This window comes from Diadema antillarum, unplaced genomic scaffold (assembly GCF_040938485.1).
Source record: "Diadema antillarum isolate AM-2024a unplaced genomic scaffold, OU_Dant_1.0 scf00000206, whole genome shotgun sequence".
In the NCBI taxonomy this organism is placed as follows: Eukaryota; Metazoa; Echinodermata; class Echinoidea; order Diadematoida; family Diadematidae; genus Diadema; species Diadema antillarum.
The window spans coordinates 200016-227906 of NW_027271095.1; the positions used below are offsets into that span (position 1 = coordinate 200016).

A 27891-nucleotide genomic window follows, 5' to 3' on the forward strand; every position below is an offset into this window, starting at 1 on the left:
TTAAGTTCAAAACCTTTTTGGAAAAAAAATAATCACATTTTCAAAATATGAGTAAAGAATTCACAGATTCTTTGCCAACTTACCACTGCTATTCAGAACTACAAATGAGTATTTTTACATAACCTGAGCAAGTCCTCACTAAAGTTGGTCTACTTGGCCTCAAATGCAATCTGTTATTCATTTAGATCTGCTGGCTATTCATGACAAATCACAAACATACAAATTATAAAAATATAGAATCTGATTATAAATACTGCTTAATTGTCAAAGGCATCAATGATTGGCTGAAGACAGAATTCAATTTCAAACTTTCAGTAATAAGATCTGGTGGACTGGAGAAGGGATTACTGCGCTTCAATACTCACTTATAATGTGTCTGTGACTGTGTGTGGATAATTGGTATACACACACAACTCACAAAATGTTGACATTTCTGTGAGTACATTACGCTGTTCTGACTTGTTTTAAGTGTTGACTAATTATCTTCAATCTCTGAATTTATGTCTAATTCGTCTTCAAGTGATTCGTTAAAATAACATTGATTGTATTGTGTAGATTTGTGTTTTCTGCAACTAGCTACACACACTCTAACATTGAATCTGCACAGAGTCAGAACTTCTACGGACCCTCTAGGCAACCAGGCAGTATAAATCCTCATTAGGGCTTGGTACACTAAACTTACACACATGAACACTAACTTTTTACACCACACTGAATGCTACGTTGTTAAGGGGCGTGGTTGAATACTTCGTGATATGTAAATATCTTGGATGGTGTTCACATGCTGTTGTAATAATCTATGGTATTCCTCTACTTCCCTGCGCAGTGTTTCCTCGTCAGATTCCCCTCTCAGTGCCGCCATGAGGTCGCTGTAATATGGAGCGGCCATGAACGCCAGCTGTCAATCAAAAGAAAAGATATAAAACTTTGTTGGTTCCAAACTGATACTAGAAGTATGCCACATTATGTTTGGGAGGGACAGTGGTAGTATACACATCATCTGATCATCTTGTTTACAGCTATACCAGATCATTATCAACATGAAAAGTATGGGAAAATTGTTTAAACCATATTGGGTGTGCATGTGTGTTTAAGTGTATGTCTGCTGTACAGAAGCATTCCAAGAATGGAATTCACAAAGGTATTTGAAATCTCCTTTATGGATTATGCAAATTTTGAGTGCATACATGCAAATTACATATCACATACAAAAAGAGGCATCCATAATAAACATATGCTGACAAATGCATGTGAAAGGTATTTGCTCTTGAGTATTTTGCCCTTGTTTTAATCCATGGACTAAATTCATACCATGGATTTAATTTTAAACTACCTTTAAGAATAAATCTTATATCAGATTGCTTTCACACCAGCCATATTTAGCAAGCACACAACTATTTTAACATATCACGTTAGAATCATAAGCTGAACATAAGCATCAACAGCTTTGGGCATTATCCCCTTTTCAAATGTCTCCTATACTTAAAACACTGCATATAGCATGGGCCATGGAACTATATATGCTTTTATAATTATATTTTATTATTCACAGGCATGGGGAAAATATTGATGGCCTTTCCTTTTTCTTTTTTTTTTTCTCTTTTTTTTTGCAGAAATGTTAACAAGTACCTTCCAGGAGCTCCTCTTCAGTTTCTTCCCTTACCCATGTATACAGTCAAATCTGTCCTAACGACCACCAATCTTATCTATAACAACCACTAGTTTATAACGACTTCCTGTTCACAAGTGGTTACCAGTACATAAAAATTCCTGGATAGGAAAGCATGTATAATTCAGAACCTGTGTATAGTGACCACCTGCCTAATGCTACCAGTGAGCACAAAGTTGGTTTCTGTTCGACGATTAATGACTGTGCATGATAACCATCTGATGGCAGAGTGGTCAGATTACTCCAGCTTTGTTGGCCACTAAAATAATTTATGTATCGATGGCTTCCACCAATGAGCCTGTCTACAATGACATTTAATGTCTCAATTTAGAGGTCACTGTAGACAGATTTGACTGTATATTATGCACACACACACACACACATACACATTAAAGTATATGGCTAGGAATGCACACTTGTTCAACTCCCCCCCCCCCCCCAAGGAAAAAAAGGTCTCTTGAAGCCTGTATAATCTTACCCCAGCTGCTTTCCTCACAATCCAATTGTGGTGTTCCTTCAGTGAGTTGTCATAGGCAGAAAAGATGCAGGGTTTGATGTCCTCTCCATCATTCTTCCTGTCTATCACATTCTTGATGAAGAGACAAATGAAGTTCAGCCCCCTGATCAAACATGGTAAATAAAATACATATTGTGTAATTGTATGGTTAAACATGGTCTTTGTCTTTTCTTTGTTTTTGTACAGATGTATTGTACAACACCTTTGAGCATCTATGTACAGTAGAAATGGCGATTGACAAATACTCAATATCATCACTGATATTATCGTTATACCGTATGTCCCCCCCAAAATTACAACAGTACCCTCAGCAATGATAACTTTAACAAGAAACCCAAGGGTCTAGCGCTCACCTGAGTATCGCAAGTTCACCTTTCACGCAGTCACTAATCTAAATTATTCACAGCTCTACCAAAATTTGACCAGGCATTCTTATAGAAGATGAAAATGTACAATAAGGGCCCAAATTTTTAAAGATTCCTTAATTTTTAGGGGATTGGGGGCCCCTGGGGCCCTCTGGGTGGGGCATGGTGCCCATGTTGATAAATTGAGATCCTAACCCCCTAGGGATACTACCTGCCAAGTTTGATAAAAATCCATCATGAGGTTTTCAGGAAGAAGAAAATGTACAATTTAGGCCCCCATTTGGACCTCCCCATCAGTCCCCCCTGCCCCCAAGAGGGGCACCCCTGGATCTGCTATGAACAAACTTGATACATACAGTCATAAATAGTATTAACTAAGCTCTATCACTCCTGATTCTAGAGAAGATCTTTAAAGATTCCTTCATTTTAGGAGGTTTGGGCCCCTTGGGGCCCTCCAGGTGGGATATGGTGCCAATTTGAACAGATTGATATCCTATGCCCGTAAGGATACTACCTGCCAAGTTTGGTGAAAATCGGTCATAGGGTTCTCAAGAAGAAGATGAAAATGTACAATTTAGGCCACATTAGGACCCCTCCCCACCCCCTCTCCTGTGTCCCAAGGGGGGCACCCCTGATTCGGCCATGAATAAACTTGAAACTACAGTTATCAATGTACTAATTCATGGTATTAACTTAGCTCTATCACTTCTGGTTCTAGAGAAGAAGATTTTTAAAGATTTCTTCATTTTGGGGGGTTTGGGCCCCCCTGGGGGTCCCCCGGGTGGGGCATGGTGCCCATTTTAACAAATTGAGTTCCTAACCCCCTAGGGATGATACCTGCCAAGTTTGGTGAAAATCGGTCTTGGGGTTCTCAAGAAGAAGATGAAAATGTACAATTTAGGCCACATTAGGACCTCTCCCCACCTCCGTCCCCTGGGTCCCAAGGGGGGCACCCCTGATTCCGCCATGAATAAACTTGAAACTACAGTCATCAATGTACTAGTTCATAGTATTAACTTAGCTCTATTACTTCTGGTTCTAGAGAAGAAGATTTTTAAAGATTCCTTCATTTTGGGAGGTTTGGGCCCCCTGGGGCTCCCTGGGCGGAGCGTGGTGCCCATTTTCACAAATTGAGTTCCTAACCCCCTAGGGATGCTACCTACCAAGTTTGGTGAAAATCGGTCTTGGGGTTTTTGAAAAGAAGATGAAAATGTAAAAAGTTTACGCACGCCGGACGACGGACAACGGACGCCGGACGAAGGGCGATCACAATAGCTAGAAATAGTAATCAATCCAAACACAATTTCAGGGTATGAAACTATAACTCATTGCCCACATCTTACAGAAGACCCCATTCAGTTTGCTTCAGTGGTTAAAGAGAAATTAGGATTTTTGTTGAGCATGTCAGGAATCCCTTCCCTCCAAGTTCTGTCTATTGTGTTCACACATTGCAGATCCAAAAGCATCCAAGTGATAAACTTGGAAGAATCAGACTCATGACATGCTTTACAACAATCCACATTTCTCTGTGACCGCTTAACCAAATTGAATGGGGTTTTCTTCAAAATAGAGCCAAGATGTTATGTTTTAAAGGGGAAATACTGAAGAAATAAAATTATATATGAAGTCAAAGAGTGGGACACATAGAACAATTTGTCGTTTACATCGTTTAAAATGGCCTTTTTGAAGTGAAGTTAGAGGATATTGAAGATTTACACCTGTCACCCCCCTAAAATCTAGGTCACAGCGTAAATTTCAAGGCTTTGCCAATGACGTCATGGGCTGAAGGAAATCGCGCAAGGTCTCGAGCGCCGCAGGCCCCCGCGCGCATAATGCACGCATTGTATCATACAAGTTGTTGTAGATAGTATTTACATATAAAGTTTTGAAAGTTTGTTTTTCGATAATGCGCGACATCGTACCCTAAGGCCATGAAGTGATGATCAGGATGATTTCTTGGTGGAATTTGAATGTGGGAGCGATGATGAACTGAGTGATACAGTACACACTAGTGATGATGACCCTGGTGAAGATGGAGAGATAGATGACAAGCCGAACGGCGGGGCGCAGGAGGGAGATGCTACGGGCGAGCTAGTGGGGAAGGTCCAGGGCGGTCCGGTTGAAACGGACGGACTTAGTGGAGATTGGCAGTACGAGCCCTTGCCACACGGCAGGCCAGAGGACAATGTTGGTGACTCAGGACCAATGCCAGATAGACTTCAAAATTTAGATTGGTAAGAGTTGTTTTTATTCTGAACTGAAAATGAACCGAGCTTAGTGCTGACTTGAACTCGTACTTTAGAGCAGCAGTAGGCCTAACTGAACACAGCCCAGTCGCTGTAAGTAGCGCAGCATCTGGTCGGGCTACGTATTATCGTATCTTATCACATCACACTCACTCCGTACTCCCGTTCACAGCTCATCAGCATTCTATCTAGCTAGAGCTAGGTACCCTCACAAATTCACTGCACGATCCATTCATTACTTCACTGAGTCCATCAAAGTTTTATCACTATCGATGAAAATCGCAGTGCTCTCTATCGTTTATTTTATCACCAGATAGGCCGGCCGGCCTAGTCAAGACTTCGACTTAGCCGTAACTATACACAGCCCAGTCGCTGTACGTAGGTACGTCGCGACAGCGTACTTACAGCGTCTGGTCGGGCTAACTTAGCTGATGCCCACGCATTGATTGCATGCGTGGTATCTAGTATTAGCGATCCACGTACGCCGAATGTTTCGCGAGGGTTTTTTTTTTATTTTCGCCAATTTCGCGAACCTGGTGCTTTTTGCGAATTTAAAAACATAAGAAAATATTAACTCTCTTTCCGTATATATTTCCCCCTTCCGTAGTGTACTCCACGACCACGAATTTAAGCACTCGCGAAATTATTGGCAAGTCCCGATTGACGAAAAAAAGTCTCGCTAAATACATGTATATGGCGTACACAGTCACCTCCCTGAGTACTACCAAGGAACTGCTGATATACAGTAGTACATTTTGTACGTACCAAAGAGGTACGAAGCCAAGGCTTCTCCGCTCTTTGATACACGGAGGCTACTGCACTGCAACATACGCGGCCTGTGATGGGCGCATGCATGTGACTGATCGACTATGAAGCACCATTACAGGCACTAGGCCTGACAACTTCTGTATTCGTGGCCTAAATAACACGTAACAGACTCTATTTAAACAAGGAAATGTGTGATTTCACAGGAGACTTGAAGTAGAAAGCAATTTTATTTCATTTTTTGTGACATTCGGATAAAAAATGTCTTGGGATTTCGGGGTATGAGCCTCGACATCACGCTCTCATCGAGAGCATACATAGGTAAGCTTAGGCTGTTGTGTGATACTTCCAGGTTTGCCCTTCAGCCCATGACGTCATGGACACGCCCCCAAAATAACCACGGATCTTCCGATTGAGCATGATTCAGGATACAATTTTTCTAAGCAGCCGTTCTCCAAACGCAATTTTCTAAATGGATGAATGAAAGGCCGCTGTGTTTAACATGCTCTAAGCTTGAAATGGGGGAATAATCCAACAAAATATGCGTTTCCTTTAGCATTCTGCTTTAAGACCCTAAAGTAGCATTAAGACAGTTCAATCATATTGGGTGTTATCAATGCAAAAACCCGATTGTAATTTATTTTGGGACATACTGTACATCATTAGGCAAAACTTTATGGAGGTTCCACCCATCTGTAGGCTCAGTTTACCTGGAATGTAATTGCCAGATAAATGACAGGCAGAACTCACCGAAGTCATTTTGTGGTGTTGATGTTACAAAAGCAAGTATATTGTTAATTTTCTTCAGTGTGATTACAAAATACCATAACCATAGTTGTATAATAGTAGTACTGTGTAAGTTTATTCTTCTAGTTTGGAGCAGATATAGTAATGTCAGTTTAAGACTTCCTCCATTAACTGCCTTGATAACAAATTTTAGAATCTTAGATAGATCTCCCACTGGCTACCAGTGTACACACTTTTGTTTTTACATAAGATAACAGCAAAATTCTATCAAGATAGTGGTTGGTTTAAGGACAACTGGATTTGGGAAAAAATACAAAAAACAAAAAATCTGTGGAATTCTTTGAAAAGCTGTGCAGTTATTTAACAATGTAAATTATGAAGGCATGGATCAAAGTTGAATACTTGCATTGGATCATGACAATGGTTTCGACACACCACATCACTCCTGATGCAAAGCTAACAAGGAAAAGTAGAAATTACGCGGTGCGTAATATATGTCCCCGCCAGAAGTAGCATTTAGTAGCAAAATGTACAATATAGGTAAAAAGATCAAGGTCAAAGGTCAAGAAGTCAAAGGTCAAAATTCTGTGTAGCAGTTTTGAAGCCCTCACCTAGTGCCATCACATAAAGCAAACGGAATCAAAATCGGGTTAGAAATGGCGAAGGAGTAGCATTTTGTAGCCAATGTACAATATAGGTCAAAAATCAAGGTCAAAGGTCAAAGAAGTCAAAGGTCAAAATTCTGTGTAGAAGTTTTGAAGCCCTCACCTAGTGCCATCACATAAAGCAAACGGAATCGAAATCAGGTTAGAAATGGCGGAGTAGCATTTTGTAGCCAATGTACAATATAGGTCAAAAATCAAGGTCAAAGGTCAAAGAAGTCAAAGGTCAAAATTCTGTGTAGAAGTTTTGAAGCCCTCACTTAGTGCCATCACATAAAGCAAACGGAATCGAAATCGGGTTAGCAAAATGTACAATACAGGTCAAAAATCAAGGTCAAAGGTCAAAGAAGTCAAAGGTCAAAATTCTGTGTAGAAATTTTGAAGCCCTCACCTAATGCCATCACATAAAACAAACGGAATCGAAATCGGGTTAGAAATGGCGAAGGAGTAGCATTTTGTAGCAAAATGTACAATATAGGTCAAAAATCAAGGTCAAAGGTCAAAGAAGTCAAAGGTCAAAATTCTGTGTAGAAGTTTTGAAGCCCTCACCTAGTGCCATCACATAAAGCAAACGGAATCGAAATCGGGTTAGAAATGGCGAAGGAGTAGCATTTTGTAGCCAATGTACAATATAGGTCAGAAATCAAGGTCAAAGGTCAAAGAAGTCAAAGGTCAAAATTCTGTGTAGAAGTTTTGAAGCCCTCACCTAGTGCCATCACATAAAGCAAACGGAATCGAAATCGGGTTAGAAATGGCGAAGGAGTAGCATTTTGTAGCCAATGTACAATATAGGTCAAAAATCAAGGTCAAAGGTCAAAGAAGTCAAAGGTCAAAATTCTGTGTAGAAGTTTTGAAGCCCTCACCTAGTGCTATCACATAAAGCAAACAGAATCAAAATCGGGTTAGAAATGGCAAAGGAGTAGCATTTTGAAGCAAAATGTACAATATAGGTCAAAGGTCAAGGTCAAAGGTCACAACTGAAATTCTGCGTAGAAGTTTCAAAGCTCCCATGTAGTGCTATCATATAAAGCAAACAGAATCAAAATTGGCTCATATTTGACAGAGAAGTAGCAAATTGAACATTTTGATCACACACGGACGCAGAGACGGACACACGGACACACACACGTACGGAGCCCGTTTCATAGTCCCCTACTCGAACTCGTTCGGCGGGGACAAAAATATAATTATCACATCATCACTTCATTGCCTGCCCAGCAGAAGGGCCCTACGGCTTGTGCCCTCGCAGAATCACAATAAAATAATGGTTAGGCCTTTGTCGATTTAAGCCACATACCAAAATTTCATACTACTAGTGCCCTTCTGCCGGGCAGGCAACACCTTATTTCTTCAAATTGGCAGCAAGCAAATGGCACCTTGTGAGCCACATGAGAGCATCTGTCGCTGAGTTTGTGGCTAATGTCGTCCCTTGGTTGACCTCATGATCAACAATGGCCTGCAGGGTCCTGAATTCCTCTGGGTCCTCATCATATTTTCTCTTCAGCTTCTGCAAAAGACACATGAAGTAGCAAATGATAATAATGATAACAATGATAATAATGATAATAATGATGATAATGATGATGATGATAATAATAATAATAATAATAATAATAACAATAATAACAATAATAATAATAATAATAATAATAATAATAATAATAGTAAATATACCAACAACATTTTCAGTACCACTGGAAACTACAGACATACAGTACGAGTTAAAAGATCCATTTATAACAACATTTGAAACATATAGAAGTTCTTGGGAGAATACAGTGAAAGTGCTGGTATCCATTTTCATGAATTCTTCATACCAGCACACATATCAGGCTTCCTACCAGCAAGCATCAGGGCATGAAAAAAAAAAGTGCATAAGTACAGTGTCTCTTCTATAAAGAGGTCCATCTTTAAACTTTTACGGTGAACTCATCCCACATATGTTTTGTTTTCCTTGCTACAACCATCCAATGTAGTTTGAGATGCAGATTATACCGTATCCGGGCACTTACCCCCTGGGCAACTACCCTCCGGATAACTACCACCCGGATAATTACCCCCCAGGTCTATTCCCCCTTAGGGCAACTACCCCCCAGACAACTACCCTCCCAGGGCAATCACCCTCCAGGGCCATTACCCCCTAGGAAAACTACCACCCGGTCATCTACCCTCCTAGGGCAACTACCCCCAAGGGCAATTACCCCTAGGACATCTACCCCCCGGATAACTACCCCCTGGGTAACTACCCCCTGGATGACTACCCCCCGGATAACTACCCCCCAGATAACTACCACCCGGATAACTACCCCCTGGATAACTACCCCCCGGATAACTACCCCCTGGATAACTACCCCCCGGATAACTACCCCCTGGATAACTACCCCCCGGATAACTACCCCCTGGATAACTACCCCCCGGAGAACTACCCCCTGGGTAACTACCCCCCGGATAACTACCCCCCGGATAACTACCCCCCGGATAACTACCCCCCGGATAACTACCCCCGGATAACTACCCCCCGGATAACTACCACCCGGATTACTACCCCCCCCCCCCCCCCCCCATTAACAATACCCCGAACCCCCCCCCCCCCCCCCGCCCCCTCCTGATACTTACCTACTGGACAACCCTCCCTCCCCGCCCCCCGAAAGTTACCACCCGTCGTATATTTTCCATAAGTTCATAACACCATATCAGAAGATGCACCTTTCTCTTACACTGTCATCACTCTTTTGGCTTGTCATTTATTTTCTACCGTTATAACACATGATAGACGATAAACATAAGAAAAGGAGAGTTGATTTCACTGCAATTCATATTCCCTTAACATTAGCGAGGGACTCTTCGATATAAAGCCATAATTTCTGATAGGATCCGGGCACGGTTTTATGAAAGTTATCAGTCCTGACAAGCTGTCAGTTCCACACAATTACCAATCGTTGTAGGTCGATCAAAGCAGGTCCATGGTAACAAGTCAGTGACTCGAGCTTATCAATCAAGCAGAACCCATGGTTTTATTGAAATTATTAGATACTAACAAGATGTCATAACTGGCAACTTTTATCAAAAGGTGCCCTAATCTGTCATGAGAGTAAAATTACAGCTTGTTTTACATACAAGTAGAATTGTGCTAGTTTTCAAATTAAATGTTCTCGACACTTTAAGAGGAAATCCAGTTCAAATATAAGTTAGTCTCATTAGAAAGAGTAAAATATTACGAGTTTAACGGTATTTTTTTTTTTTTTTTACAAAACACCCCTAGTTGTTAACGAAGTCTTTTGTCCTGCACCCTCTTTTTGAATAGATCTAGGGAGAGTTGTAGTTGACAGAATCCTTTTTACATTATAGGGCTGCTCTGTTTTATCCCGGCCATTTCAAGAGTATTTTTTTTCTCAAAAAATTGAATCCTTCTTGGAATAACATGCTCTTTAATATTTCGTAAGGGGTTTCTAATTATCTCACCCAAAAGATGTTTAAAACCTGAAGTTAGGTCTCGACCAAAACCAGACGATATGAAAAAATGTTGGGTTTTTTTTCAATTCAAATAGCTAATGTGTTCGAAAATAACAATGAGAGACGTAATTTTCTGGGGGAGAGTTATTGTAAGAGGGGTGATTGTTTGGAGCCTAATTTTAATAAGGAGTAATTGTCAAGGGAGGTAATGTTCTGCAGTGATCATACCAAGGAGGTGACAATCTCTTCCCACATCCTTGATATACTAGTTGTTAATATGCCCAATAATGCAGTAGGGCAATTCTGAAATGAGCGTTCAACGGTATAACAGTAAAATAGTTACAAAATTGATGAAACAATGCAAAGAAAGCAAATTAAGACAGAGACGAAGTACACAAATAAAGATACAGTGCACTCCCGTTACAACGAACACGGTTATAACGAAATTTCGTTATAACGAAGCAAAACTTCTGGTCCCAAAATTATCGCCATTAAAGTCTATGGTACAAATTCGCTTATAACGAAGACGGTTATAACAAAATTTTCGTTATCACGAAGTCTTTTCTGAGCGCCACTGACAAAGAAAAATAAAAGAAATGCGCTCCGTTATAACGAAATGCGGATCGCATTCGAAAATGCGTAGCGGAACAAGCATTATTAAAGCGTCTCTGCATGAGCGAACGCATCATTAAATGTTCACTCCGTGTATCACGCACAATTTCCGAGGGGAACTTGCGTTGTTGTAATAAAATAATTTGAATTCAGATAAGGTTTGTTTCATTGTTCCGAAGTCCTTTAATACAAAACACACAGATTCTGATACAACTAAATGTCCGTTAGTTCAGAAATGAAAGAGGGTTTGTTATTAAGCACATTTTGGCGTTATTCCAAAGGTTCGTTAATTCGATAATAAAATATGGTCCTTATTCTTATTCTTATACGGTTCGTTAGTCCGAAAATGATAGGAATTCAAAACGTTCGTTAATCGGAACATTACAAAAAGTATCGTTAATCCATGGTGGAAAAAGGAGAGTACACTAACAAAACTTAAGAATTGCAATCTTTATAATCGTCTTAAGATAAATAAATCTTCGAAATAACTAACCTTTCTCATCTTTTTTTTTCATTAACAAAATTTCTTCGGAATAACGAACCTTATTTCATTTTCGGATGAAAAAGCCTTCGGAACAACGGACTTTCTGACTAGTGAACCTTTTTTTTTTTTTTTGATTTATAAACCTTCAGAATGACGAACCTCATTTCATTTTCAGATCAACGAACCTTCGGAAAATGAACAATATATTATTTTGATCTAGATTATGAACTTTCGGAATGATGATTCTGCGGAAATGCGAACCTTCACATAAACAAACCATCGGAATCCCGGGAATGGCGAAACTTCGGAATAAGGAGTCTTCGGAGTAACGTACTTTAGTAAGAAAAGAACCTTTGGAATAGCGAACTGTAACCAAATCCTACACCGTCATTTTCTACACATGTGTGACAACACAAACAACTTTATGCTCTTTTTAAAATGTAATATTTAAACGAAATTAAAAAGGTATTCTCCCATTTCACATAGCTTTCCAGCGTATGATGAGGATTCAACAAACAAAATTTTTTTATGCGTGGTTTCCTTCTTTTCGTTATACATTGCATATTATATTTGTTCGGTTACAACGAAATTTCGTTAAAACGAAAAAAAAAAAATGCCGGTCCTGAGCATTTCGTTTTAACGGGAGTGCACTGCACATGAACACACACGAGATAAATCCCTTGTAATGAGAGAAAGAGGAAAGGTGAGTTATGAATGACAGGAATAGACTACCTTCACAGTGGACAGAGAAAAGCGAGAGGGAAGAGGAAGATGATGGGTCAAAACCAGGGCACGTGAGGCATGAGATATAAGCTCCTCAAAATAAAGAAGTGTTACATGGAGTTGTGGTAAACGATAGACAATTGTGGTTAAAAAATATTGCAAAAAGTTTAACTCATTCTGAAGTGTAACATTTCTTCAAAATGTCTTTAGTTCAATGGTAAAGGCATTCAAACTTAAAACTTCTTTTATACTATACTATCAAGAGAAATCCGAAATTTCGGAATAGTAAAAGAAAATACAGATTTAGCGAAAATAGTTTGGTTAAAGGCATTGACATTTACTGGATTACCGGGTAGGATAAGAAGGGACAGCTTCGTTTTTTTATGAACATATATATAGAGTCAAAATACAGAGGGAGAAATTAAGCTTTTACATAAATTGTCCTAAGTGCAAACGATACAAATCGTAAATCTTTAAGATGTTGTTTTCATAAAATGATGTATCAGTATGACATCTCCGTGATTCCTGGCAAATAATACAAAGAACTTCGTTTCCTGTAGTAATGATATTCTTTTTATTAAAGGTAAGATGGGGGGGGGGGGGGCAATGACCCGGGAGGTAGTTACCCAGGGGGTAATTGGCGTGGTGCACTGTCCTGGGGTAATTTTCGTCTTGATAGTTATAGGGGAGGGGGAGTCGTAGGCTTGCTTATCCGGGGTAATCATCCTCGGGAAGTTATCGGAGGGTGTAGTTATCGGGTGGAAGTTATCTGGGGTCTAGTTATCGGAGGAGGGGGTAATTAACCTGGGGATAATTATCCTGGTGGTAATTATCGGGGGGGGGGGGGGGGTAGTTATCCGGAGGGTAATTATCCGGGGGGTGATTATCCGGGGGGTAATTATCCGGGGGGTAATTATCCGAGGGGTAATTATCCGGGGGGTAGTTATCCGGGGGGTAGTTATCCGGGGGGTAGTTATCCTGGGGGTAGTTACCCAGGGGGTAGTTCTCCGGGGGGTAGTTATCCAGGGGGTAGTTCTCCGGGGGGTAGTTATCCAGGGGGTAGTTATCCGGGTGGTAGTTATCCAGGGGGTAGTTATCCGAGGGGGTAGTTATCCAGGGGTAGTTATCCGAGGGGTAGTTATCCAGGGGGTAGTTTTCCTAAGGGGGAATTGCCCTGGGGGGTGATTGCCCTTGGAGGGTAGTTGTCCGGGGGGTAGTTGTCCTAGGGGGTAATTACCCTGGAGGGTAATTGCCCTTGGAGGGTAGTTGTCCGGGGGGTAGTTGCCCTAGGGGGGAATTGTCCTGGGGGGTAATTATCCGGGTGGTAGTTATCCGGAGGGTGGTTTTCCAGGGGGTACTGTTCCTAGAACCAGATTATACAGATCCTGGCCATACTTTGTACAAGATCTATTCCTTGACCTACAGATCGTTCTGTATCGTGTCGTCGGGGATATGTTCTGCAGAGACTATGTCTAGCTTCACGGAATCCTTACAGAGGAGAGCCATAAAAGTAAAAAAAATGATTAAAAAAAAAAACTCCTCCAGACTGACAGATTTGTCTGTATCATCTATTCCAGGCTTGATTTTCAACACCTCATCCACATACTAATGGAATCATGCAGGGCATTTAATTCATCGCCCAAACAGTAAAATATAAGTATCTGACCTTGATCATTTACTTCGAGCTTCATTATACAGTGTCCCTCTCTTACATCCTAATCACGTTCTACACTTGTACCACATTTGAAGAAGCTGTATATTCATATATATATTTATATATATACTGTGTCCCTCTCTTACATCCTAATCAAGTTCTACACTTGTACCACATTTGAAGAAGTTGTATATATATATATATATATATATATATATATATATATCGTCGGTGTTTTCACGAACCGACGCTATTTCGATTTTGGTCAAAATTTTCAAAATCGAGATATTGGTACCAAATGAAAGTGCTTTCAAAACTCTACCAAATCCCAAAATTTTAGATCACAAAATTAATTATTCTTAATTTTATCAAAGAAAGAAAAAAACGACGGTACCCGAAATACATTGTATCGAGAAATTGAGAAAAAGGGGTTTCACGAACCGACGCAGTAAAGATACGCCGGTTCGTGAAACCCGAATTGCTAGGGTGAAGAGCAATGCGGGTTTTACGAACCGTCGCAGTTGCATTATTTTGAGCTTTGTTCAACTTACTGGCCTAGAATTAGGTTTTGGCCCTAATCCAGATCTCAGAGTGAGAACCAAACCTTCTGAAAGATGAATGACGACCTAAGCCAGCCCACTGTCCACGAGTGAAGTGAATGGTAAGCTATAATCCTATTAAAACCATGCTCAAAATAACAGTTTCAGTTGGACTACCATAACCATTAATTGCGGTAGAGTGTAGTCCCATGTATTCAATCGCGTGATGCTTATGAAGCCTAGTCTGTAAACGCCATCCAATTTCAAATTAGATCCCAAATCATATTATTTATAGTTTCTTTTCAACTTATGTCGTTACTTCTGAGACTACTGAGTACTGTAGTCGTAACGTCTGTGTGCAAGACATGCAAGATGTCAAAGTCTCGAAGACACTCATGGCTATGCCTTGACTTGAGTTGAAAATGAAATCATGAGATTGACAAAGTAGGCCTACTAAACTAAAAAAAAAGTAAAAAGTCTAAAAGTAAAACTCAAAGGAAGAGTAAAGAATAAAGTTAGACATGCTAGACTTTAACTTTCAAGTTTAATTATTAAGTCTAAGTTAAGACTTTACTTGTAATGCCAGTTACTAAAACTGAGATCAGCTGAAGTCTAAGAGTGTAAGACCAAGTCAAATTAACACAGAGTCTATAGTCTAGCTCTTGCCTCTAGATCTACATCTAGACTAGTGGTAATAGTAGGTAGAGTCCACCCATTTTTTCCCCCAATTTTTACTGGTCCATTCCTGAAAAAGTTACTGGTCAGTGTCCAACAGTGATTTTTCCTGGTCAGGGACCGTCGGACCACTGCCAGTGTGCAGCGTTGGTGTAGATGTCATCTATGACAGTATGTGGTCTAGTGATACTACCTAAACACTACGAGTAGTACTCTACAGGTTAGGTGGCTTTCCTGTACAGTGCAGTGTTATAGTATACTTGTGAATTCAGCCCTAGTACCGTACTGTGTGTAGATATGTGACATTATGTCTAACGTTAGTTCGAGTGGAGTACCTTTGAAGCACAGCGGTGGGGCTTTTTTTCCCTAAAACTTGTGAATGCGGCCCAACCAAATGGCGTTTACATATTTACGCGTGATTGATAGTGATACAGTAGCGCTGTCGATTTCCACAGCAGCCATACATAATCTTTTGTCCTCTCTTCTTTCCTTTTTTCCCTTTGTTCTTTCACCCTTTTTATTCTTGGAATCGAAGGACTTCTAAGAAATGTCCCTCGACTGATTTAACCAGGACTCTTGAGTCCTGGTAAACCTAACCTAACCGAGTAACCGTTAACATTTGTTAGGCCTAACATAACAGTAACACTGACTTAGCCCTGTATTGACTTTGTCTTTGGCCGACTTACTGAGATGGCGAGTCTAACTCTTTAACGTTAGTCTAAACGTAGTCGTTAGATCTGTCAGTGTCAGCGTCACCGGTTATTGTATATGGTGCCATCTCTAACGTACGTTAACAAGTTGATGTTAGTTGTCTATGTCAACTTACTGATTCAGTAATAGTGGTACTGTCATCCTGTTGGATATCGCCGCAATATCATCCGTGACGTGTTAATTTCGTGTCACAAAGACAAAAGTTGCCAAGATCTAATAGTATTAGATGTCTAGATCTAGATGTAGTCTAGATCTATAATATAAATTCTGTGTACCACTGGTAACTTAAAAGTGAAAGGTCTAGACTTCACTTAGTCTATAATTAGACCAGACATTCATGAGGCAAAGGCCTATTTAGTAGATCTATTCTTATTCTATTTTAACGTCAATTCCTACTAACTCGCCACGTGTTATTCCTAAGGCCAAGGACTTCCGGGTTAGTGATTTTTTTTTCATAAATACCAAACAGCAGACGTGTTTCATTTGCATTCTTGCACAGACTTCATGAAAATATGTGCAGTATCAAAGAAATATGATGCACATGATAATGCCAGTGTTTTATAGGTGAATGGTTAATACCTTTAAAAGCTGAATGATAATGTAGAGTCTAGGTCTAATTAAGATGTTACAGTCTCTGATAAGAAACAGGTTTGATTGTCATAGACTGTTTCCCAAATGCAGGTACATGTAGTAATATTCAGCTATTTCAATGCAATGCCTTGTTTACAAATACATGTAGATTTATATTCATGTGAATGATAATTCAATTTCTACATGAGACTTACTAAGTGCTAAACATAATATCTTGCATCAGTAAAATGTGTAAATGACGAGACAATTTGAATATGCATCAAATACGAACAGCAGCATTTTTTGACATTCTTTGATCCTGCATAGGCCTACCATTTTGTTTTATGTTTAATATAAATAGAGCAAAATAATTTCAACTTCAGTTTTGTTGGCTGATTTTTTTCTTCTTCTCAAAATTAAAGTTGTATCTTGTGCCGTGATGTTTGATTTTAATCAAAAGTTCTTAATTTCTTTCTTTTCTTTCAGATGACTGGTGCCATGTAGTAGCGAAGAACTGGACTGTCTCAGAAAAGAAAAGGAAAAGTACAGGGTCGTGTACATCACCAACGGATGTGAATACAATGGTAATGTAGAGCCTAGATCTAATTAAGATGTTAAAGTCTCTGATAATAAACAAGTTTGATTGTTGTAGACTGTTTCCCAAATGCAATTAGTAATATTCAGCTTTTTCAAAGCAATGCCTTGTTTACAAGGACATGCAGATTTATTCATGTGAATAATAATTTAAATTCTACATGAGACTTACTAAGTGCTAGACATAAGATCTTGCATCATTAAAATATGTAAAAGGCGAGACAATTTGAATATGCATCAAAGACGAACAGCAGTATTTTTTTGACATTCTTTGATCCTGTATACCGTTTTGTTTTATGTTTAATATAAATAGAGCAAAATAATTTCAACTACAGTTTAGTTGGCTGATTTCTTTTTCTCAAAATGAAAGTTGTATCTTGTATCATGATGTTTGATTTTAATCGAAAGTTCTTAATTTCTGTCTTTTCTTTCAGATGACTGATGCCATGCAGTAGCGAAGAGCTGGACTGTTTCAGAGAAGGAGAAAAAAGTACAGCATCGTGCTGATCATCAAGGAATGTGAATACAATGGCTTAGGAAAAAAGACAATCTACAGATAGGATAGAAGGGAGAAATTGGGATGAAGGGCGACAACATAAGGACGGTATATCTACAGTGAAATGTGATTGTAAAGTGGAAACATGAAAGGAGATCCTAAGATTGAAGGTGAAAACAATGCATTCCATTCTGTGATGTCGTAATTACAATTTTGCTACACTTTAATAACACTACAGAGAGACATTTATATCAAGGAAAGCTTCATGTGGATATGGAATGTTACATTTTTTTAAGTGTTCATTGGTATTTCATGATAATAAATCTTGAAGGTTTTGTGTGGTAATCATAACCTTGTGATAAATCTTGATAGATTTCTAAGTGCACATTGGCAATATTTAGATGATGCTGTAATCAGATTAAGTTCTATTCTCCTTTATTCTTTTATTTATTATTTTGTTGTCTTCAACCCACTTTGAATGTGTCACGTATGATTCTTATAAACATGGGAACATGCACTCCATGTAACAGATAGGACTTATAACAAATTGACATAATTATTCAACCATCACTAGACCGTTCTGTTATAAGATGTTCTTTATTTAACTAAAATTGTAAATTATGATACGTGTATGTTCCCATGCAAACTCACAACAAAATACAGAAATTTGATTTCTTTTAATAATAATTCATTATGTCTCTAAATTTACAATTAAAGAAAGTGATTGCAATAAGGATGTCAAACATTGTATATCAAAATAATAGATTATTCATTTGTCTCCATCCGTAGTAACGCACGCAACTGCAGTGTGCAGTTTGTAGGCTGCTGTGAAAAAAAAAATCACAGGCAGCCCAAGCAGGATTCGAACCCACGACCTCTGGATTACTAGACCAGCGTCATAACCACTAGACCACCGGAGTGCCCTGGCGCTACCTTTACACATGAATAATTAGGTATAGAAGGGCTTGGGGGCGCTTCGAAGTTTACTGCTCTTATTAAATATGTACATGTCATTTGCAACTCAACTAAAGATGATTAAACACACTGAAATTCTTACTTTAAATGATATTCATAATCTGTTGTTTTTTTCTTTAATAGCTTGGGATGTACACTTTATACACTGTATCGGTCTACATTTCGCCTACAATATGGAATTCTTTACTTCGAGACGTTTGTTTTTAACAAACAAAAAATTAAGAGTCCTTTAAAGGTGCTGTAAAACAGTGGTGTTTGTTTGTTTTTTGGTGGGGGGGGGGAGGGGAATCAAATTAGCCTTGGCCCCTCTCCGCCGTCTTTTTTTTTTCCTTTAGCTGCATTTTTTTTAGTCATCACATGAAAATTCGTCTGCATCCACCCCGTAGTTTTGCTGATGACCTTTCTTTTTAATTATTTTAGCCACACACAATTTTGGCCGAATTTCCCCACCCCTCTTGTGAATTTGCTAGTACATGTACTAAAACACATTCTCAGAATGTGTTTATAGTACTGGTGGATTAAGGATTCACAGGGAGGGGGGGGGGTCGGCCAAAATTTCTCTTTTCTCATATGTAACAAGCCTACGGGGCGAAAGGCTGATATTATGGGCTTTCTACACACATTTTTAGATGCTAATTATTGGTTAACATGAGCATGATCATTTATGTTGTGATTAATTTGTTTCCTTATATATGTATGACTTCTATTAGAGACTTAATTGGCTTGGCACTCCTTACATCGACCTATTTTAGACACCCATTTCCTTCTCTCTCTCGTGCTTTTTCTCTACTGTCCTGTGAATAGTGTAACTACATGTACATGCAGTACCTCTTCTCTTTTGTATGATATACATCAAGTTTTTATCTGAGCATATGGGTGTTGCAGCACTCTCAAGCTTCATGCATATGCAGCAACATCTTTGTGTGTTCATATAAATAGTTATGCTTGATATATTAATTTGAGAATGTTATTCTTTCTCTTGTATATGTTCCGGCCGCACTCTATAGATGTAAATGTACGATGTAAGATTTGGTGTGCATGTTCGAACTGTGTTCCTCTTTTTGTGAACACACAAGAACTGATATAATAATGATCTTGAATTACACATATTCTTGAATCTTGATTCCATCTCCATTTGCCATTAGATATGTATTGATTTATGGAGCTCTTCCACAATTGTTATCCTTCCCATTGTCATTACTCATCTCTGAATAATTCAAATTTGATATTTTATTGAGGACCTATGTTTCTTCGATTACATAATGTACCTCTTCAAAATATTGCTGCAAAAGGCATAATAAAACATGACCATTATTATATATTGAAAACTAGAAATGTCGCTATGGCGACTGGTATGCCTCCGCCATAATGCATGATTCTCCTAATAGGTCTATAGTACATGTGGACAATGTGTGATTACATTTTCACAAAATTGGCAAAATATTAAAATGACATGTTTGTCACAAATGTATTGAATGTTTACCTTCCTTGACCTATGTTTAATTCAAGGATGAATAGGAGAGCATATATTTGGGGATTTAAGAACTTTAACTTGACTTTGACCATTTCATAAGTTTATGCACTGAGTAATTTTCAAGGTATGGAGAAAAAGTGCAATTTCTGTATTGAACAGTAAATTGTTATCATTTTCGTCTGGCCTTTGATTTATAAGAGAATCACTGTCAGGCAGAACATGCATAAATTCAGCATGTACTAAGTTTCAAGATTTACTTAACTTGAGCCACTTCCGAGATATGGAGAAAGAATTAAGTTCAGCACTTTCACTTGATCTTTGACCTTTTGACCTTTGACCTTCTTGGCAAAAAAAAAAAAAATCCCAGAGAATCTCTATTGGGTTATACATGCATACATCAAGTTTTTTAAAAAAAGTCCTGCTGGCATTGCATAAATATAAGGAAAATAGTAAAATTTTGAAGTATTGCCCTTGACCTTTGACCCCTGACCTTTGACCCCATGAACCCTAAATTCCCTAGATAACCACTGCCAGTCAGTAGATGCATATATATACTATGTTCCATGAAGATACCTTGAACAATTTCCAAGATACAGAGGAAAAAGTGAAATTTTAACATTTTACTTGACCTTTTGACCTTTGACCTTTTGACCTCATGACCCCAAACTTTCACCAGAGAATCTTAATTGGGTAGTACATGTATACACTCAGTTTCAAGAAAATATCTTCAGGCATTGCATAGATATGGGGGAAATAGTAAAAGTTTAAGCATTTGACCTTGACCTTTTGACCTTTGACCTTAAGCATGTGCACCCAAAAGTTGATAGGCACAACTTCACCCCCTAATACACATACATGCCAAGTTTCATTAGGATACCTCAAACGGTTTTGGTAGTTACCCTGTCCACAAAATTCATTACGGACGGACGGAAGGACGGACGGACGGACGGACGGACGGAAGGACGGACGGACGGACGGAAAGACGGACGGACGGACGGACGGACGGACGGACAACCCGAAAACATAATGCCTCCGGCACCACTTCGTGGCGGAGGCATAATGAAGCTTGAAATTCTGATAGTGTTGATATTTATGTATTTTTAGGAGTTTATCAGTATCGAAGAGTGCATGCAGGATGAGTTTTATGTTTTTATATGATTAGGTGCAGCTATCATAGAATCTGTTGAGCAGGAAAGAGAAAGATGGAAAATGAGGAATTATGAGTGAATTCGCATGCGAGCCAAATGACAATAATGACACTGATAAAAATTGTGACAAAGTAAATGTCACAAATATGTGGAATAATAAGAAATAAAGAAATTAATATATTATTTCAGAGAAAGAAATAACAGAGTGCATGCATGAGTATGAAAGATGAGTAAATACAAGTAATTATTACTGACTGGCACGTCTTTTTCCCAAGATTTAGCAATATCCTTCATCTTAGAACAAACATTCATAATTATTATGAAAGAAGTGAACTGAATTTGAATTAAAAATAATGTGAAAAAATGAACAAGAGACCCGCGGGTCTAGCGCTCACCTGAGTATCGCAAGTTCACCTTTCACGCAGTCACTAATCTAAATTATTCACAGCTCTACCAAAATTTGACCAGGCATTCTGAAGTAGAAGATGAAAATGTACAATAAGGGCCCAAATTTTTAAAGATTCCTTAATTTGGGGGATTGGGGGCCCCCTGGGGCCCTCTGGGTGGGGCATGGTGCCCATTTTGATAAATTGAGATCCTGACCCCCTAAGGATGCTACCTGCCAAGTTTGACGAAAATCTATCATGAGGTTTTCAGGAAGAAGATGACAATGTACGATTCAGGCCCCCATTTGGACCTTCCTAACCCCCCCCCCCCCCCCCCCACCCCTGCCCCCAAGAGGGGCACCCCTGGATCTCCTATGAACAAACTCGAAACTACAGTCATTAATGTACTCACTCATAGTATTATCTTAGCTGTATAACTTCTGATTCTAGAGAAAATTTTTAACGATTCCTTCATTTGGGGGGTTTGGGCCCCCCTGGGGGCCCCCTGGGTGGGACATGGTGCCCATTTTAACAAATTGAGATCCTAACCCCTTAGGGATGCTACCTGCCAAGTTTGGTGAAAATGGGTCATGGGGTTCTAAAAAAGAAGATAAAAATGTACAATTTAGGCCCCATTAGGACCCCTCCTCACCTCCCTCCCCTGGGTCCCAAGGGGGGCACCCCTGATTCTGCCATGAACAAACTTGAAACTGCAGTCATCAATGTACTAACTCATAGTATTAACTTAGCTCCATCACTTCTGGTTCTAGAGAAGAAGATTTTTAAAGATTCCTTAATTTTGGGGATTTGGGTCACCTGGGGGTCCCCTGGGGGCCCCCTGGGTGGGGCATGGTGCCCATTTTAACAAATTGAGTTCCTAACCCCCTAGGGATGCTACCTGCCAAGTTTGGTGAAAATGGGTCATGGGGTTCTCAAGAAGAAGATGAAAATGTACAATTTAGGCCCCATTAGAACCCCTCCCCACCCCCCTCCTCTGGGTCCCAAGGGGGGCATCCCTGATTCTGCCATGAACAAACTTGAAACTACAGTCATCAATGAACTAACTCATAGTATTAACTTAGCTCTATCACTTCTGGTTCTAGAGAAGAAGATTTTTAAAGATTCCTTAAATTTGGGGGGTTTGGGCCCCCCTGGGGGCCCCCTGGGTGGGTCATGGTGCCCATTTTAACAAATTGAGTTCCTAACCCCCTAGGGATGCTACCTGCCAAGTTTGATGAAAATCGGTCTTGGGGTTTTCAAGAAGAAGATGAAAATGTAAAAAGTTTACGCACGACGCACGACGGACGACGCACGACGCACGACGGACGACGCACGACGCACGACGCACGACGGATGCCGGACGAAGGGCGATCGCAATAGCTCACTTGAGCCTTTGGCTCAGGTGAGCTAAAAAGTAAGTTAACAAAGTTTTAAAAAACAGTAAAGAGTAAAAAATATGAAACACAGTATACCGAGTACATGTATTACCAAATGATAGATGTCCAAATGCAAAAGTGTTAGATATATATCCACAAAAAAAGGGGGGGCAAAGAAATCTTTGGAACGATCAACCACAGCTATAATAACAATACATGCGTGTACTAAATGAAGATGAAAACAATGACAACACTCTTTTTAGAACAATTAAGAGAAACTGGCTTGTATTATCATCTTAATTATCACTAAATGTATTGTAATCATCACAACAATCATTACATGACAATTAATTTCAATTAATAAGGTTATTGTTGATAAGCAGGTATAGCCCTAATAGTATTTGTATGTAAACACATACGAAAATGAAATAGCGACGGTTCGTAAATACACGCGTATTGCACGTTACCTATTGTACAGGCCCTACAGCGCGGGTCTCACGAACCGGCGTAATACAACTTACGTCGGTTCGTGAGACCCGCGCTTAAGTACATAACCTATGGTGCGCGCAAGAAACGATGGATTTACGAACCGACGCAGTGAGTTTGAAGACAGAAATATCGTAATTTTTTTGAATTCACACTAAAATTACACTATGGATAGGAAGAACAACTTCCACTCTCATCACCCTGTCAAAATTTTCACACACAAGACAGGAAAAGTCATTGAAAACGTTGTCTAAAACTTGTGAGATCTTTAAACGCGATTTTCTCAGAATTGCATTTTCGCTCAAAAACGAAATAGCGTCGGTTCGTGAAAACGCCGACGATATATATACAGCTTCTTCAAATGTGGTACAAGTGTAGAACTTGATTAGGATGTAAGAGAGGGACATAGTATAATGAAGCTCGAAGTAAATGATCAAGGTCAGATACTTATATTTTACTGTTTGGGTGATGAATTAGATATATCTATATATATATATATATATATATATATATATACATACATATATATATTTTTTTTTGGGGGGGAGGACACTTTTTATACAATAAATACTGTGAAACCTATTGTCTCTCACCTCAATATTTCCATTGACATCTTTCTTCACAAAGCCAAATGCTGTGGACCCCAAAATATCTGAAAAAAACATCACAAGTTCAAAGTCTATGGCATGAAGGCTTTTTAATACAAAATATCAAAATAGTTACTTTCTTATTTGAAGCAACATACGATACCCAAATTTTGAATATCACATACAGTATTATTACTATTAACATACTTCAAAAGACAAACCCCTAAAATCCTCTGGAAAGGCTTGTCTTTCTTGCAAATGCACATCACAGCTGGTCTTCCATAAGTTAATGTTAATGGGCAGCTGCTTATTTCTGTGGCAACTGTGCTTAAACCTATAGAAAGAAATATGTTTTATTTTCTTTTTGAACACATACATTTTTTCCCTTCTTCTTCTTGCAGATGAATTCATCTAGGACTTTCTTTGAAATCTATTTATTGGCAGATCAACTTTCTAAGTTCCTTTGCTGAAATATTTTATGAAACTTAGTGCAACAGGGCAAATGCTTCCTTTAATTACAATGTTCTTTTAGATGGATCTGTTCATAAAGTCCACAAGATGCTGAATAAGTAACGATCAAGGCCCCTTAGCCCCTTTGTCTTACCCTGTCCACAAGGAGTAGTGATTGTTCTGCTGTGCATGAGCGAAGCATATGTACATGTATGTCTCCTCTTGAGAGGTTACAAAATCAACAAATGACTGGCTACTAAGATCATTATGAATGGAGCAGATAAAGAGCTGTATCATGTAATTACATAGTCAGGTATGCTGTAGTTAAAGGTTACTGTATTTCTCTCTTATCTTCTCTACTTCAACAGGAGGAATAAAAGTGATAGATCACAGATACCACTGTACCATTTTTGATCAGTCCGCAACACAGGAATTTCAATTTACCACTCAACCCCACTTCAAGCTTTAAAGACAGGTAAGCATTATTCAACAAAATGTAGAATACTTTATGTTAATGGACTCTTATCAATATTTACCTGCTAATATCAGTGACCATTTGCTCATTTTCTTTTTATAGAGTTTCACACCGTGACAATTCAATCATTATTTGTTAGAAGGGAGTCTGGTACAAAGTCTGACCCTCTACAAATATGATGTCATACATCGCACGATCACACCATCTGAGATTGTTTTTGAAATGGTAGTCATATAGAGGGTACTCGAGGGTAGAAAGCATAGCTTATCATCAACTTGAACAATAAAATATATATCCCATGAAAGCAACACATGTACGGTCACCTGAACAATGACTCAACTGCCCAGAGTTCTGTTTATGTGTCATCAAAAGTAGGTCTACAAATCAATGACACTGAGATCACATAATATCCAAACTATGCACTCAGCAGTATATATCAATACATTCAGGTGTACACTGTTTCTACTATCATGAATAGTAGTGGAAACCATCCATGTACTGTGCAAAGTTATGCATCCTTAAACTGTAAACTGAATTGTACTTTTCACGTGAGATTGGCAGAAAACAGTAAATATTAGCTAATGATGTGTCAGTCAGGCTTTGTCCATGAAATGCGAGCTGTCATTTGTGGATTACTGTATACGCCGAATATTTAATTTTTGCGAATTTCGCGAGTCGGGTGCTATTCGTGAAATTAAAGACATACAAAAATACTGACTCTGATCCCGATGTGAATGTGACGTATGCATATTCTCCATTCAGTACAGGACTCTACGATCGCAAATTTAACCACTTGCAAAATCGTCGGGAATTCCCGATTCGCAAAAATTTAGACTTGCGAAATATTTAGCGTATACAGTAATGTATTGTCATCGTCAACTGCTGTGCATCACACATGATTTCTGAATACACAGCAGCATTATATCAACATGATACTTGTTGCACCTAGTGTCTTCAGTATGCCATCTTCACATTTAAAGCAACAACTGAATTGCAAAACTTAGTGCTTGATGTGGCCTGAACGTACACAACTGTGATCTTGTCTTCAAACTTTTGCACTACGGTACTTTTGAAAAAAAGAACAAAATACCTTGAAACCAAATTTTCAGTTAGAGCGCACTCCCATTATAACGAACATGGTTATAATGAAATTCTGGTTAAAACGAAATAAAAATTCAGGCTGCAACATTATCTGCTGTATGCTTTTTATATTTTATAATTCATTTGTTCAGTTATAACAAAATTTTGATATATAACAGAAGAAAAATTCTTGCCCCAAGGAATTTGTTACAATGGGAGTCCATTGTTAGGAACAGAAATGATACACTAACACTTAGCAATCTTCAAACATAGTCTGTACGTAAACTACTGTGAGCTTATCTACAGTATTTGATATCCAAATAAGATTCACTTACAGTTCAAAATGTTATAAAACTAAGTTCCTTCCTTATCTATTGGAGTCGATATCAGTTTGCCATTCTGTTCACAGGGAATTGGTCTATAAAATATCTAAGTTTTACTCTGCGCTCAGTTCAGAGACCAACAATCACTCTTTTCAATACTGCAATGTGCAACATACAAAATCAGAATCATGACATGTTTAGGTCTCAAACAAAAGACAATTTGTACAAATTTTGTGTACTAAAAAAAAAAGAATGACAGCAATATCACAGAAACTGGCAACTTCATGGACACAACACTGAAGATAGCATGATCTACTATAGACATGATAACCTGGCAAGTGTGACGTTTGAAACCATCCAGACAATGCTAGCCTTCACATGCATTTTCTAGCTCAGAGAATTTAAAAAAAAAAAACCCAAAAACAAGAATGATGATAGGGTGATGATACAAAGGGCAGTGTCATGATTAGGAGAAATTTACTGACCAAGTAGAGGAATAATGGATACTCTGCTGGCCTCCAGAAAATTGTCAGTCTCAATGATTCCATCAGCCGGCACGTCCCTGAAGCAAGTCTCCAGCCTCTGGTAGAAAGACATCCTGCTGCTGAGTGCAATGTCAAGATGATGAGACCAAGAACTTAATGTCCAAGTGAGAGTCCAGAGCAAGATAACCACAGAGGAAGATGGAAGGATGCAATAATAATCTCAGACCTGCACGAGAGAAAGCGAAATCATGTAAGGCGATACATTTATTGCAAAAGAAAACAGTGATTATAAGTGGAGGAAAGACATTAATGAGGAAATGGCAGATGAGACCTTAACACTCTGTAAACAGTATTGTTATCTTGTTATCTATTTCAAGATCATGAAGCTCACATTTCAGCATGTACCATTTGCAATCACCAACCTTAGAAGTGGGTAAAGCCCACTTTCAGTGTTTTAGATAACAATTATCACATGAGATCTGGCAAACTTGATCTATAAATATAACTGGACCCATAAAAAAGGTTACTCTCTATCAAAGGTCAAAATGCTCAACGTTAATGCTGTTTTGCCAATGCACAGGACTTGACAGAAGCACACTGTTTACAAGCTGATTTTATGATGAATTCAAGTATGTAGTGAATTGAATTTAGGGAAGAATTTGATACTTGTACATTAATGTATTAAAACCTGAATGAGGTTCATCTGATCGGCGATTTCATAGAAATGTTCTCTTTTCACAATCACTAAAATTATTTTGTACCTTATCGAGTACTTTTGCCTCCAACTGGTGGCTTCTTCAGACTGCGCTGTACATGGGGATATGACGCCACTCACAAAGGTACAGACTAATTTTTGTGATTGCGAAAATAGAACATATTTCTATAATGATTAAAACTCTAAAAGCTCAGATTAATGTGTCTGTATAAAGTAAAATAAATGATATCAGTCTTCCCACCAATGAAAACTAGTTGTCTGGTTGAACAAATTGATTGCATATTTGCATGTCATACCTTACCAGGTAAATACAGTGTCTTAGGTGTCAGTGTCTTCAATGAACCCATGGAGAGCTTCAAACGAAAGGAGAGCTAACTAGTATAACTAGTATAAATTGGTTGCCACTTAAGCATGCACCACACAATATAGTTAATGATTGACGGATTACA

At 38.8% G+C, this 27891-nt stretch overlaps 1 protein-coding gene across 1 annotated transcript; it reads right to left on the bottom strand.

Annotated features, from left to right (window-relative positions):
- On the bottom strand, positions 1-26839 carry LOC139724062 (pleckstrin homology domain-containing family A member 8-like). The gene is made up of 5 exons (XM_071635266.1): positions 26728-26839; positions 23921-23979; positions 8348-8478; positions 2148-2289; positions 1-898 (listed from the first exon to the last, which is right to left on the bottom strand). The coding sequence occupies exons 1-5, from the start codon at positions 26837-26839 to the stop codon at positions 719-721; spliced, it is 624 nt and encodes a 207-aa protein (XP_071491367.1). The 3' UTR covers positions 1-718.
- Between the last annotated feature and the right edge of the window lie 1052 nt (positions 26840-27891).